Genomic DNA, 12662 nt, shown 5'->3' with positions numbered 1-12662 from the left:
CAACTTCCTATTTGGACATAAGTGCTCATTTCTCTGGGATAAATGACCAAAAGTGTAACTGCTGGGTTGCATTATAAGTCCATTTTCAGTTTTGAAAGGAACTGCCAAACTATTTTCCAGAGTGACTGAAACTTAACAGTATGTTGTCAACAATTCTCCTTATCATTAAGCACTTCCTATGTCATTAAATATTCTTCTAAAACATGATATTCCATTGTATGGCCATACTATAATTTCCAAACAATTTCCTAATTTTGAATTTTAGGAATATTCTTATTTTTGTGCTATAAATAATAAAGTGAAAAATATTGTGGATAAATCTTTGTGCCTATTTCTGATTATTTCCTTAGGATAAATTTTTAGACATAAATATGCTGGTTTAAATATGAAAAAAATTTTTTAAGTCTTTTGCTTTTTTTTTTTTAAATGTCCTATTAAAGGTTTCAATTTACAATCCCACAGCAACATATGAGAATTGGGCAAAGTTTCTAAAAATACTAATATTTCAACATAAACTGCAGTCAAACAGTTGGTATCCTTAATATATAAATATATCTTATAAGTCAACTAGAAAAAATAAATACCCCAAATCAAGATGCTTTGGGCTGCAAATGACAGAAAATTCCAATTAAAATTATATAAGCAATAGAGAAATTTATCACTTCATATAATAAGAAGTCTAAAGGCAGGGCAACTTCTGAATTTGTTGATTTCACACAACTTTAAGAAAAAGGCATCACGATATATAGACTAATGGTGCAGGCTCTGAAGCTAGATTGTTGGGTTTACATCCCAACCCTTCCATTTACTGAGTGTGTGACACTGAGCAAGTTACTTATTTATGCCTTAGGTTCCTCTTTTGAAAATGGTTATATTAATAGTATCTGTCTCAAAGGATGAAGAGTTAATATATGTAAACTATCCATTAAGTATTGACATTATCAAGAGTCTAGGTTCTTTCTGTTTTTCGGTTCTGAAATCCGCAGAATGTTAACATTATCCTCAGTCTTAAGACCTCATGGTCACAAGATAGCTGCATTAACTCTAGGAATCTCATCCAAGAAGTCCAGAAATAGAAGAGATTACGTAGTCTGTTTCTTTCTTAAGAACAGGGAAATCTTTCCAGGAAGTCCCAAACAGATTTTCCTTACATCTCACTAACTAGAAAGTGTGTTATTCTACACCAATCTGTAAAAAAAAAAAAAGTAGAATGGAATTACTATGATTGGCTTAGACCAATCAGGATTTATTCATAAGCTAAAACCACCTTCCCTGTGGGTAGAAACAAAACAAAATCAGTTATTTTTAACAGGAAGAGAAAAATGGATATTGAATGAACAATCAGAATGTCTGCTATACATCATATTAGAAAAATGGGCAAACCACATGCACCAGTAATTCATAAGAGAAGCAATGCAAATGGTAAATAAACATGAAAAAGGCTCATCTTGATTAATGAGCAAAGGAATGAAAATTAAAAGGAGTTTCTGTATTTTCTCTATCAATTTGGCAATGATGAAAAAGAATGATAATCATCTACCGTAGTGACAAATATATAAGATGCCTAGGAATAAATTTTATACACAAGATGTGCAAGACCTAAATGGAGAAAATTATAAAATTTTACTGGACAACATTAAAGGAGACCTAAATAAGAGATATACACCACATTCATGGATAGTAAGACTCAGTATCTTAAAGATGTCAATTGTCCTCAAATTGATATAGAGATTTAAAGCAATGTCAGTCAAAATCTCAATACAGTGTTTTGGTTTTTTTTTTTTGAGAAATAGACAATTTATTTCTAAAATATATATGAAAGAGCAAAGGTCCAAAACTAGTCAGGACACCTTAAAGAAAGGAATATGGTAAGGGAGTTTTTCTTACCAGAGAGCAAGACTTTTAAAAAAATAAGACAGTAATAATTAAGATAATGTAATACTGCCTCAGGGATAAGCAAATTTAGCAATGGAACAAAATACAGGGCCCCAAAACAGACTCACACAATATACAACTTCACATAGTACAATGGTAGCACTGAAAATCACTGAAGAAAGAATGGAAAAAGAAAATAAAATTGGATCCCAGCTCTTACCCTACATAGAAAGTAATTCAAAATTATGTGTAAAGGCAATTTTTAAAATACAGGAGATTATCTTTATGCCTTTAGATTAGGGAAGGATTTTCTAAATAAAACACAAAAAGCATTAACTATAAAAGACAAGATTGATACATTTAATCACATTAAAATCAAGAACTCTGTTCAAAGACATCTCAAAGTGAGTAAAAAGACAAGCCATAAACTAAGAAAAAAATTAGTATTCAGAATATACAAGGAACGCCTACAAAGCTATTAGAAAAAGATTTTTTTTAACCAAAAGCAAGTAGGTAAAAGACACAAGTAGATATTTCACAAAGGAGAAAAAACACATGGCCAATAAACATATGGAAAAAGAAAAAAAAGAACAACCTCATTAGTAATCAGGAAAACAAATTAAGATTCCAATGATATATCTTTTTATATCCACCTGATTCCACCCCCAGCCCCCAAAATAGTTGATAATACCAAGTGTTGGTAAGCTAGAACTCTTTAAGCCCTACTGGAGGGAGCATAAATTGATTTAACCACTTTGGAATACTAGCACTATTTGTAAAGTTGAATATTCACATAGCCTATGACCCAGCTGTTCCACTTGTAGGTATGCCAAGATATACAAAAGAATATTTATAGTTTATATTCTCTCACCCCCCAAAAAGATTGGAAACAACCCAAATATCTGTTGAAGGAAAATGAATACATAAATTGTGGTATAGTCATATGATGGAACATTACACAGCAGTGCAAACAAGAGAACTACAGATACATATAACAACATGGATGAATTTTAGCAACGTCATACTAAGTAAAAAAAGCAACTTGTAGAAGATTACATTATAATGCCATTTGTAAAAAAACTCCAAAACAAGCAAGATCAATCACTATGTTGTTTAGGGATTGTAAATATAAATTATTTTTTCATAAAGCAAAGGAATATCAATCAAAATTTAGTTTAGCGGTTATCCTTGGGTGTGGTAGAAGGCAGGGAAATGGGTTAGGAAAAGAGCACACACATTGATGTGATGGTACTGGCAGTATTCTGGGTGTTTTTTTAAAAATATCACACATTATTTATGTTTTAAAATTGTGGTAAAATACACATAACATAAAATTTACCATTTTAACCCTTAAGTGTGCAGTTCAGTGGCATTAAATGCACTTATCTTGTACAATATAAATGCACATCCATCATCAACCATCCATTTCTAGAATTCCTTTCATCTTGTACAACTGAAACTCTGAACATTAAACAATAAACAATCCCTCCCTCGAGCCTCTGACCACCACCATTCTACTTTCTGTGTCTATGAATTTGAGATTTTTAGTTTTCAAGTTGACAGATGGGCCCATGGGTGTTCATTTTGTCGTCAAGTTTCATAACTTGCATATACATACGCACATATTCTTTTATATGTATAAAATAGTACGTACCTTATTTTTTAATGGCTTTATACCTGGAAAAATAATGACAATATCCAAAATTGGCCAGAACATAAGTGCCAGCAAGCATGTAAACTCAGAATTTTTTGGACGTTTTAAACTTAACACACGGTAAAATTGACAAATATTTTATGGCTTTTGGGAGCTACTACGTTTTCAATCTTGGTTTCTGATTATTCATCAGTAGTATACAGAAATATGATAAATTTTTGTGTGTTGACCTTGTATCCTTGCTAAATTCATGTATTAGTTCTAGGAGGCTTTTTCTTATTATTGTTGATTCTTTGGGAATTTCTATGTAGACAATGATGTTTTCTGTTAATAGGGACAGTTTTCTTTCTTTCCAGTCTGTATGTTTTTAAAATTTCTTTTTCTTGCCTTATTGCACTGGCTAGATCTTTGAGTATAATATTAAATAGGAGCAGTGAGAGTGGACATCCTTGCCTTGTTCCTGATCTTAGAGAGAAAGCAGTCTTTCACCATAAAGTATGACGTTAGGTATAGGATTTTGTAGATGTCCCTTATCATGCTGAAGAATCTCCTTTCTATTGTTAGTTGGCTGAGAGGTTTTGTGTTTTTTTTTTATATTCAATGGCTGTTGATTTTTGTCAAATGCTTCTTGCATCAATTGATATGATCCTGAGGTTTTACTTTTCAGAATATTAATATGGTTTCTCAAATTGATTTTTGAATATTAAAATAGCTTTGCATTCCAGGTTTAAATTCTACTTGATAATTATACATTAATCTTTTATGTATTGATGGATTTGGTTTGCTAATAACTTGTTGCAGATCTTTGTATCTGCATTCATGAGGGACACTGGTCTGCAATTTTCTTTTCTTGTACTATCTTTGTCTGATTTTCGTATTGATATATTTTTTTGGAGGGCAATTTGTCAACTGTAACAACAGTCTTAGAAATGTGTGTGCCCAAGGACTTCACTTCTAAGAATTTATCTTAAGGAAATAATTAGAGATTCTCATTACACACAGACTTTGGGTTCAGACACACCTGGATTTAAATATAAACGCATCCCCTTACTAACTGCTTAAGTTCTGTGGCTCTGTTTCCTGATCTGTAAAATGAGGATAAGAGGACCTACCTCACAGAGATGCATTAGATGAGACAATTCACACACAGTGTCCAACACCTAGTAAGCTTTAGGTAAATGGTAGCTCTTGGTGTTATGTTATACTCTCTAGTCTCTGTAGTCTGTCCAGATGGAAGGATATCATCTTTGCTCCCATATTAACTCCCACTTTGAATCTCCTTATTGGTGGGTATTCGATCTCCTCATCCCCGATTCCTCTGTCTTATATTATGCGTGCTAGACGTTTAAAAGGAAAGGGCAAAGGCAAACAAACAAACAATATATATATTGTCCCTGCCGTCAGGGAGCTCAATCTATTAGAGAGACAGAGGCGCGAACGAACCAGTAACACGCAGTGTAACAGCATTATAATGGGGCGTCGGCCCATGCGGTAGCTGACCCTGGACGCACACTCTGAGCGTCTGTGTCTGGAGGCTGGGCCGTCACCGGAGCTGAGGGACCGGGAAAGAGGGCGGCAACTTCTCCAGCGTAGCCTCGGGTAGTGGTGGGGGACGTTCAGACTGGCTGTTTCCACAACTGGTCTAGCCACCCTCTCGACGCCTCACTTGCAAGGTCTTCAGCGTCTGAGGAGCAAGAAAGGTCACTTCCGGTCCTCCAACCTCGGAGGCGCGCGGACGCTCGGCCGTAACTGAACAACTCGAGCTCCAAGTCTCTGATTGGCTCTGGCAGGTGGGGGGGCGGGATGTGGCAGCGAGGGGCGTGGCCCTGCCGTCTCCCAAACTGGAGTCTTCCTCGCAGAGCGGAAGCCGACCTCTCCTGCCCCGGAAGTGCAAGTCTGGAGGTCGTGCAGGTGAGGATTCCGCCGGCGAGGCGGGTTTTTTCGAGATGCCGGGGGCTGAGGCCAAGGGCTCGGAGTTGTCCGAGAGAATCGAGAGTTTCGTAGAGGCACTGAAGCGGGGCGGCGGGCGGCACAGCTCCGAGGACATGGCCCGGGAGACCCTGGGGCTGCTGCGCCGGATCATCACGGACCACCGCTGGAGCAATGCAGGTGAGGCAGGCCTAGCTCTATCGCCTCCCTCGCCACTTTCCGTTTCCGATCCCCGGGCGGAAAGTCGCCCAGGCCCCACCGCGCCCTTGCCGCGCTTACCCTCTCTCTTTGGACGACAGGGGAGCTGATGGAATTGATCCGCAGAGAAGGCCGGAGGATGACGGCTGCTCAACCCTCAGAGACCACTGTGGGCAACATGGTGCGGAGAGTGCTCAGGATTATCCGGGAGGAGTATGGCAGGTCAGGCCCACGTCCTGGGCCAGGGGTTGGACCCAGTGACGCTTTTTACATGGAGCCTTTATTGGAGCCGAGCAGCTGTTGTTACCTTAATGACCACATCTCTTCCCCACCTCCCTCTTTGGGTCTTGTTGCCTCCATAGACTCCACGGACGCAGCGACGAGAGCGATCAGCAGGAGTCCCTGCACAAACTCTTGACATCCGGGGGCCTGAGCGAGGATTTCCGCTCCCATTATGCTCAACTCCAGTCCAACATCATTGAAGCAATTAATGAGCTGCTTGTGGAACTGGGTGAGTCCTGATCCCTAGGTGGACAGGACAGGTGGCAGGCAGATGAGGGAACAGAAGACCCTGGAAGTTGTCATCAGCAGAGATGGGAGATTACCAGTCCTCTGGTTCTCGGAAGTTTGCCCTCGTCCTGATTAGGAAGGGTTGGAATAGGTGGCAGACTAAGATAACCCTCTTTACATTTCCTTACAGACTAACCCCTTATCGACTGCAGATCCGCTGTGGCGGAGACTCTATTTGGGAAGAGCTTTATTTTTATTTTAAAGAAGATGAACCCCCGAAAACCACAGTTGATAGACCGTCCTTCACTAAACTTCCTCTTGAATTTTTATACAGACACACATACACATACACACAGGCCGCCTCCACCCACCTTGTCTATGTGACTCGGGAGAACTGTAGATACTTATTGCAGTCAGCGTTCCCAGGGGAGGAAGAAGCCGAGTCTGTCTGTGCACTGAGCTGCTGCTTCCACATCCACCCCCCCACCCCACCCCCAGTTTTTCTACCGTGGCCTCCCTGTCAGTTGGAGGTGTTGTGGCCACCTTTTGGAGGAGGAGTTCTTTTGGGGGAAGCTCTGTTTACCCCACGCTCAGCACTTTAGAATTTCCCAAATTGGACCATTTCTTGCCTAAATTCATTGTCTTCAAAGTCAATTGTAAAGAGCTGGTGTTGGGACCCGGCAGGGGCACGGGGAGTAAGTTGATGAATAGGGGTGCTGCTGGGCAAGAGGGTAGGCTGAGAACTTGGGAGATGGAAGATCGTGGAGGAGCAGGGCTTTTAAGGAAAGGTGACATTCCACATTAAGTCCATTGACCACATGTTACCAGGGTCTGCTAGGTGGGCAGTCTAGAGAAGGGTGCACATCCCTTTCTGTTTTCTGTAGTGTCTGTCTGTGTTGTAGTATAGCAGTGTCATATTTTTCTTGAAAAACTGGCTTCTTGCAGAAGGGACAACGGAGAACATCGCAGCCCAGGCTCTGGAGCACATCCATTCCAATGAGGTGATCATGACCATTGGCTTCTCCCGAACAGTGGAGGCCTTCCTCAAAGAGGCTGCCCGAAAGAGGAAATTCCATGTCATCGTGGCAGAGTGTGCACCTTTCTGTCAGGTACGGGGACTGCTGGAGTTGCTAAGAAAAATTTAAAATAAGGAGAGAATAAAGGAGAGGTAGGTGGGCTCCATGCCATCTTTGAATTGATAAGCAAGGCACAGTGAGAAGACAAAGTAAAACACTAAGGGAATTTTCAAGTTCATCCTGTTAACATTCTTAAACATTGGTTTAGGAAAGTTGGGTGACATATTTTTCATACCATATAAAGAATGAAACCTTTGTTTTTAACCTTCAAGACCCAGTTTAGATATCATCTCCTCTGGGAAACTGTTTTTCACGGCTGTTCTTATCCCCCTTCTCCCCAACCCTTCCAATAGTAAATGAATCAATTCTAGCTCTATACTACTTCCTGCTTCAGTACCTCTATTATTATATCTATTACTGCATGTTAGAGTTTTATATATATATATAAAGTTTTATATATATATATGCCTCTCCTAAAAACTCCTTGAGAGAGTCAGTGGTATTCACTTCTGTAAAATAAAGGCTCAATAAATGTTTTCATAGAACTGGGTAAAAAAAGAAAAAAAAATAAAGTTGGGTGAGCTGCTAGGCCCAAGAAAAATATAACTATTGGTTGTTTTAGGAATCAAAATAGGGTAAATTACCTTGAGGATGACTGATGCTTGGTCTAACCTCACTCAATCTTTAGGTAAATAATAGGTCTCCAAAAAAGGAAGTATGTAAGGATGCAGTAAAATAATGAGCTAGGATCTGTCTTGTCAGCTCTGCTGGATTATGCAAGAAAGTCATATTTCCAGTTTTGTGGCTGTCCTAGTGCTGCTGGGGAGTAATAAACATTTATTAGAGTCTCCTGGGCTTCCTCCTGCTTCCCAGAGAATACCTACCAGATGAGTTAGTTATCTGTTGGAAATTGCACATTGGATATGCCCAGTATCACAGAATCCCCAGAGCGCTTTCATTCTCTCTCACTCTTCCTCCCAGCATCAGCCTTTCTCTCCTATTGCAGGGTCATGAGATGGCAGTCAATTTGTCCAAAACAGGTATTGAGACGACTGTCATGACAGATGCTGCCATTTTTGCTGTTATGTCAAGAGTCAACAAGGTGGGTGTATTTGGGTTATAGTGTGTCGAATTCATGAAGATTATACTTATAAAATGTTGGTTCTCCCCCCCCACCCCACCCCCAATATCCATGAGAAGGGAAGAAAGTTTCTAGCACCTTTTAAAAATATATACATGGGCCTTTTTAATCTATTAACTGATTTTGTTTCCCCCTTTATCTGAATCATTATTCCTCACTTGGAGGAGCCTCATTTTGGTTAAAGCATTGAAAAGAATTAAGTGGGACTAAGGTAAGTGTGTCAGCTGCTAGGGATCTGGTAAAGGGCTGCTCACTTCTGCTCAGAGAGCTTGGCGGTGGTGGATGGTGGAAGAAAGGCTCCCTGCTTCTCAGGAGGTATGAAAGATAGATTTCCAGGAAAGACAGGGCTAAGAACAGTAGATATTGCAGTTTCCTGTCCTGTACTATGATCATTCTTCCCTTGCGAACCCACTTTTATGCTAGAACTTGTGGTCTGAGCCTAGACTCCCTTTCCCTTGGGTGTACCAGCGTGTGACCTCCCAGTACACCAAGACTGAGGCTGAGCATTCCGGCTCTTGTGCCCAATGGCCTATTTAGGGCTCTATTCCTAGGATGGCTAACATTTTCTTTCCTGTCCCAAAGGTGATCATTGGCACAAAGACCATCCTGGCCAACGGTGCCCTGAGAGCTGTGACAGGAACTCATACTCTAGCACTGGCAGCAAAACACCATTCCACCCCACTCATCGTCTGTGCACCTATGTTCAAGCTTTCCCCACAGGTATGTCTGTCTGTCTCCATCTGCTCTCTCGTCTGTCTCTAGCCAACAGAAGGAAGTCAAGGTGTAGGTCTGAACTGTGGGCCTTCAACCTTCTCACTCTGGGGCTTCTCTTTGTCTGCATTTACTCAATGGATTAGACCCAGTGGAGGCTGGAAAAAGCCACAGAGGTCTTGATCCAGGAAAAGCCATTGATAGTTACAACCTGTCAGCTTCAGGAAGTCAAACTTGTAAGGTCAGGACAATACGCAGTTGGGGAAGGCCCTTTGTTTACATTGCCACCACTCGCTGACACCATTTCTGAAAATGCCAAGTAAGTTGAAACTAGAAACATAGAATTGGTTTTATTTGTTCCAGAGACTGTCCTCTGTAGCCTGAATACAGGGAGTTACAAAGTGAAGAGCAGTTTCACCAGTGATAGAAACTACTTGCTTTGAACATATCAGCCTATCTATAGGTGTCTACTTTTTTAAAAATTGAGGTGAACTTCACATAACATACAATTAACCATTTAAAGTTGTATAGTTCAGTGGCATTTACTACATTCACAGCATTGTGCAACTACCACTCTCTAGTTTCAAAACTTTTTCATCATCCCAGAAAAACACTCTGTACCTATTGAGTAATCACTCCCTATTCCTCCTTCTCCCCATCTCCTAGTAATTGCTAATCTGCTTTCTGTCTCTATGGATTTGCTTATTTTTGATATTTCACATAAAAGGAGTCATACAACATGGACCCTTTTGTTTCTGATTTCTTTCACTTAGCGTAATGTTTTGGGGCTTCATCCGAGTCGTAGCACAGTACTTTGTTCCTTTTTGTGGCCGAATAGTATTCCATTGCAGGGATATACCACAATTTAATTATCCATTCATCTGTTGATAAGCATCTGAGTTACTTCTACCTTTTGGCTTTTGTGAATAATGCTGCTGTAAGCCTTTGTAATCAAATGTCTGTGGATGTATGTTTTTTATTTCTCTTGGGTGTATACCTAAAAGTGGAAGTGTCAGATGAGCTGACACTCTCTTTTTTTTTTCTTTTTTCTTTTTCCCTAATTCTTTTTTTTTCTTTTTCCCTAATTCTTTTCCAGTTCCCCAATGAAGAAGATTCATTTCACAAGTTTGTGGCTCCTGAAGAAGTCCTGCCTTTCACAGAAGGTACAGAAGTTGCTTGAATGTATGTGGCACACGCGCTTGTGTGTTTTGGGTTTTTGTGTATGTGTTTCGGTCTTTTGGCTTTGGTTTTGGTGGCCAGTGGGATTGAATGCCGTCAGGTTGTGTTTTTTTTATCATACTTCTTGTGGGGACTGTTCTCTTTAGCAGCTTAGAGTGCTCGGGGTCCTGATCTAATCCATGTTCATTTTCTTCTAAAACTAATATATTTTAGCTGCGTTATTGGGGCCATGGCGGGTTGGATCACCCAGCACTGACTGGGTTTGGCCTTGAAAGTTCTTTGAGACACAGGCGACAACCCAATGAGAAAATGTTCTTGTTTTCAGCTGCTGCAGGGAGTCATTTTGGTAACGTGACTGCCAAAGAAAGCAGGCTCTGAAATGTTACTTCTGAAACTCGCCTGTAGCCTGGACACCTTTGTGTGTTGGGGTCCATTTCTCTCACATATTCTGAAGGCAGCTTTGCTCAGTGAGCCTGCTGCCTCGTCAACAGTTCGCATGGGCTTTAACACCCTCCTGGAGCAAAGCATAGTACTCGAGGTGCTGATTCTTCTTGGAAATTGAATAACTTCACCATTTATCCAAACATTCATTCTTTCAAGAAATATTTATGACTATTGAGTACCCACTGTGTATCCAACACTATTTCAGGCACTAGGGATATAACAGTGAATAACATAGATAGGCCCTGCTCCCCCAGAGTTTACATTATGTTGCAAAAGACAGACAAGAATATGTCAGGTCATGGGATGTTTTAGGAAGAAAACAAATACGAAGGATGAGATGGAAAGTGACGAGGGGACTACCTTGGTCCGGGGAAGGGCCTTAATGAGATGGCATTTCAGCAGAGTCCTGAAGGAATACAGCCTGCTGTGTGAAGATGAAGGAAAGAGTTTTCCAGGTGTTGGTGCAAAGGGCCTGATTTAGGTACATGCTTTGCCAGTTGGAAGAACATGGCCATGTGGCTAGAGAGTAATGAGCAAGAGAGAGAGTAATATGAACTATAATTAGTGTAATGTGGTGGCGAGGGGCCAGATCTTGAAGGTGCAATCCCAAATTTGAATATTATTCTAAGGGTTATCTATGGAAAGGCATTAGACAGTTATAAGCATAGGGTGTATCATGAACTGAAGTCATCTCTTCTGGTTTGTATGTTGTGCAGTTTCCCTTCCTTGGGGTGGCGAGTGTACTTGCATTACTGAGCCTAGAATCTATAAGATACTTAATTATTAGAACAGGAGCCTTGGTTTTATCTTTTGCTCATGTGATTACCTTTCAGGGGACATCTTGGAGAAAGTCAGTGTTCATTGCCCTGTGTTTGACTACGTTCCCCCAGAGCTCATTACCCTCTTTATCTCCAACATTGGTGGGAATGCACCTTCCTACATCTACCGCCTGATGAGTGAGCTGTACCATCCTGATGATCATGTCCTATGACCACCACTCGTCCTAAGCAGAAGCTGCTTAGGCAAACACAGAATGGAGTGGAGACTTCAGTGCCACAGCTGAAACACATCTTCCTTGTAATGGGGGAGTGATCTGGAGTCAAGCTGAGAAAACTTGATACTGATACTGTTCCCCACTGTTTCAGTCATCCTATAACCAGGATGCACATCCAGGATGATTTTTTGCCTTTCAGGTCTCAACAGAGCAGCAGGGCTTGACCTATTGATTTTGGAGCCTCTTAGTGACTTGGGGCGTCTGTTTCAGGAACTTAAACTTTCTGGTTCAGTGGTGTGTTAAACACAGCACTGAAGACCTTGCTGGGCCACAGGTTTTTGCTCAGAAATGACTACCACGCCTTTTCTGAGGCTGTGCCAATAAAGGCTGCTCGAAGGTTCCTGAGTTGGTTTATTTACTGTCCTGCTCTGACTGAAGTGCCTGCAACAGCAGCAGCAGAGCCCTTTGGTGTTTTCATAGAGGGCAATAATCAGAGGTAACAGCCTAAAACAGAAAGGCAGATGAAAGTATTTATGATTCCTTTATAACTGACTGGAATTTATCCCAAACAACTTGTTAATAATCCAAGACAGTGGTTCCAAAATCACTGATCATCAGAATCATCTGGGAGTTTGAGAAAATATACAATCCCAAACCTACTGCATCTGATCTCTGGGATGGCACATGGGAATCTGCTTAGAGTGCCCCAGAAAAGGACCCCCTCATGTACTGTTAATAGGATTGTAAATTGGTACAACCTTTTCCAGGGCAATTTTGAGTCCTCTAGAATTATTTTTACAAGCACACAAAGACACAGACAAGAATGTCCATTGTAGCAGCTGTAATGTCACAGCCTAAGTGTCCAGCGATATAGCATTTTGTATTCTGTTAGTTAAAAACAAGACAGGTTTTAAAATAAGTATGATGTACCGTGGAACATTATGTATACAC

General features: G+C 40.7%; 1 protein-coding gene across 1 annotated transcript; it reads left to right on the top strand.

The window, feature by feature from the left end:
- The first annotated feature begins 5403 nt into the window (after positions 1–5403).
- On the top strand, positions 5404–12109 carry EIF2B2 (eukaryotic translation initiation factor 2B subunit beta). The gene is made up of 8 exons (XM_065871534.1): positions 5404–5638; positions 5758–5878; positions 6019–6167; positions 7112–7275; positions 8249–8344; positions 8966–9103; positions 10191–10257; positions 11551–12109. The coding sequence occupies exons 1-8, from the start codon at positions 5476–5478 to the stop codon at positions 11706–11708; spliced, it is 1056 nt and encodes a 351-aa protein (XP_065727606.1). The 5' UTR covers positions 5404–5475; the 3' UTR covers positions 11709–12109.
- Positions 12110–12662: the final 553 nt, after the last annotated feature.

This window comes from Phocoena phocoena, chromosome 2 (genome assembly GCF_963924675.1).
Source record: "Phocoena phocoena chromosome 2, mPhoPho1.1, whole genome shotgun sequence".
NCBI classification, from domain to species: domain Eukaryota; kingdom Metazoa; phylum Chordata; class Mammalia; order Artiodactyla; family Phocoenidae; genus Phocoena; species Phocoena phocoena.
This window is presented reverse-complemented; position numbering and strand designations above follow the sequence as displayed.

Coding starts and splice junctions, on each gene's coding strand:
- EIF2B2 (XM_065871534.1), top strand. CDS start 5,476: ATGCCGGGGGCTGAGGCCAAGGGCTCGGAGTTGTCCGAGAGAATCGAG. Junction 7,276..8,248: donor AGTGTGCACCTTTCTGTCAG/GTACGGGGACTG, acceptor CTCCTATTGCAG/GGTCATGAGATGGCAGTCAA. Junction 10,258..11,550: donor AGTCCTGCCTTTCACAGAAG/GTACAGAAGTTG, acceptor ATTACCTTTCAG/GGGACATCTTGGAGAAAGTC.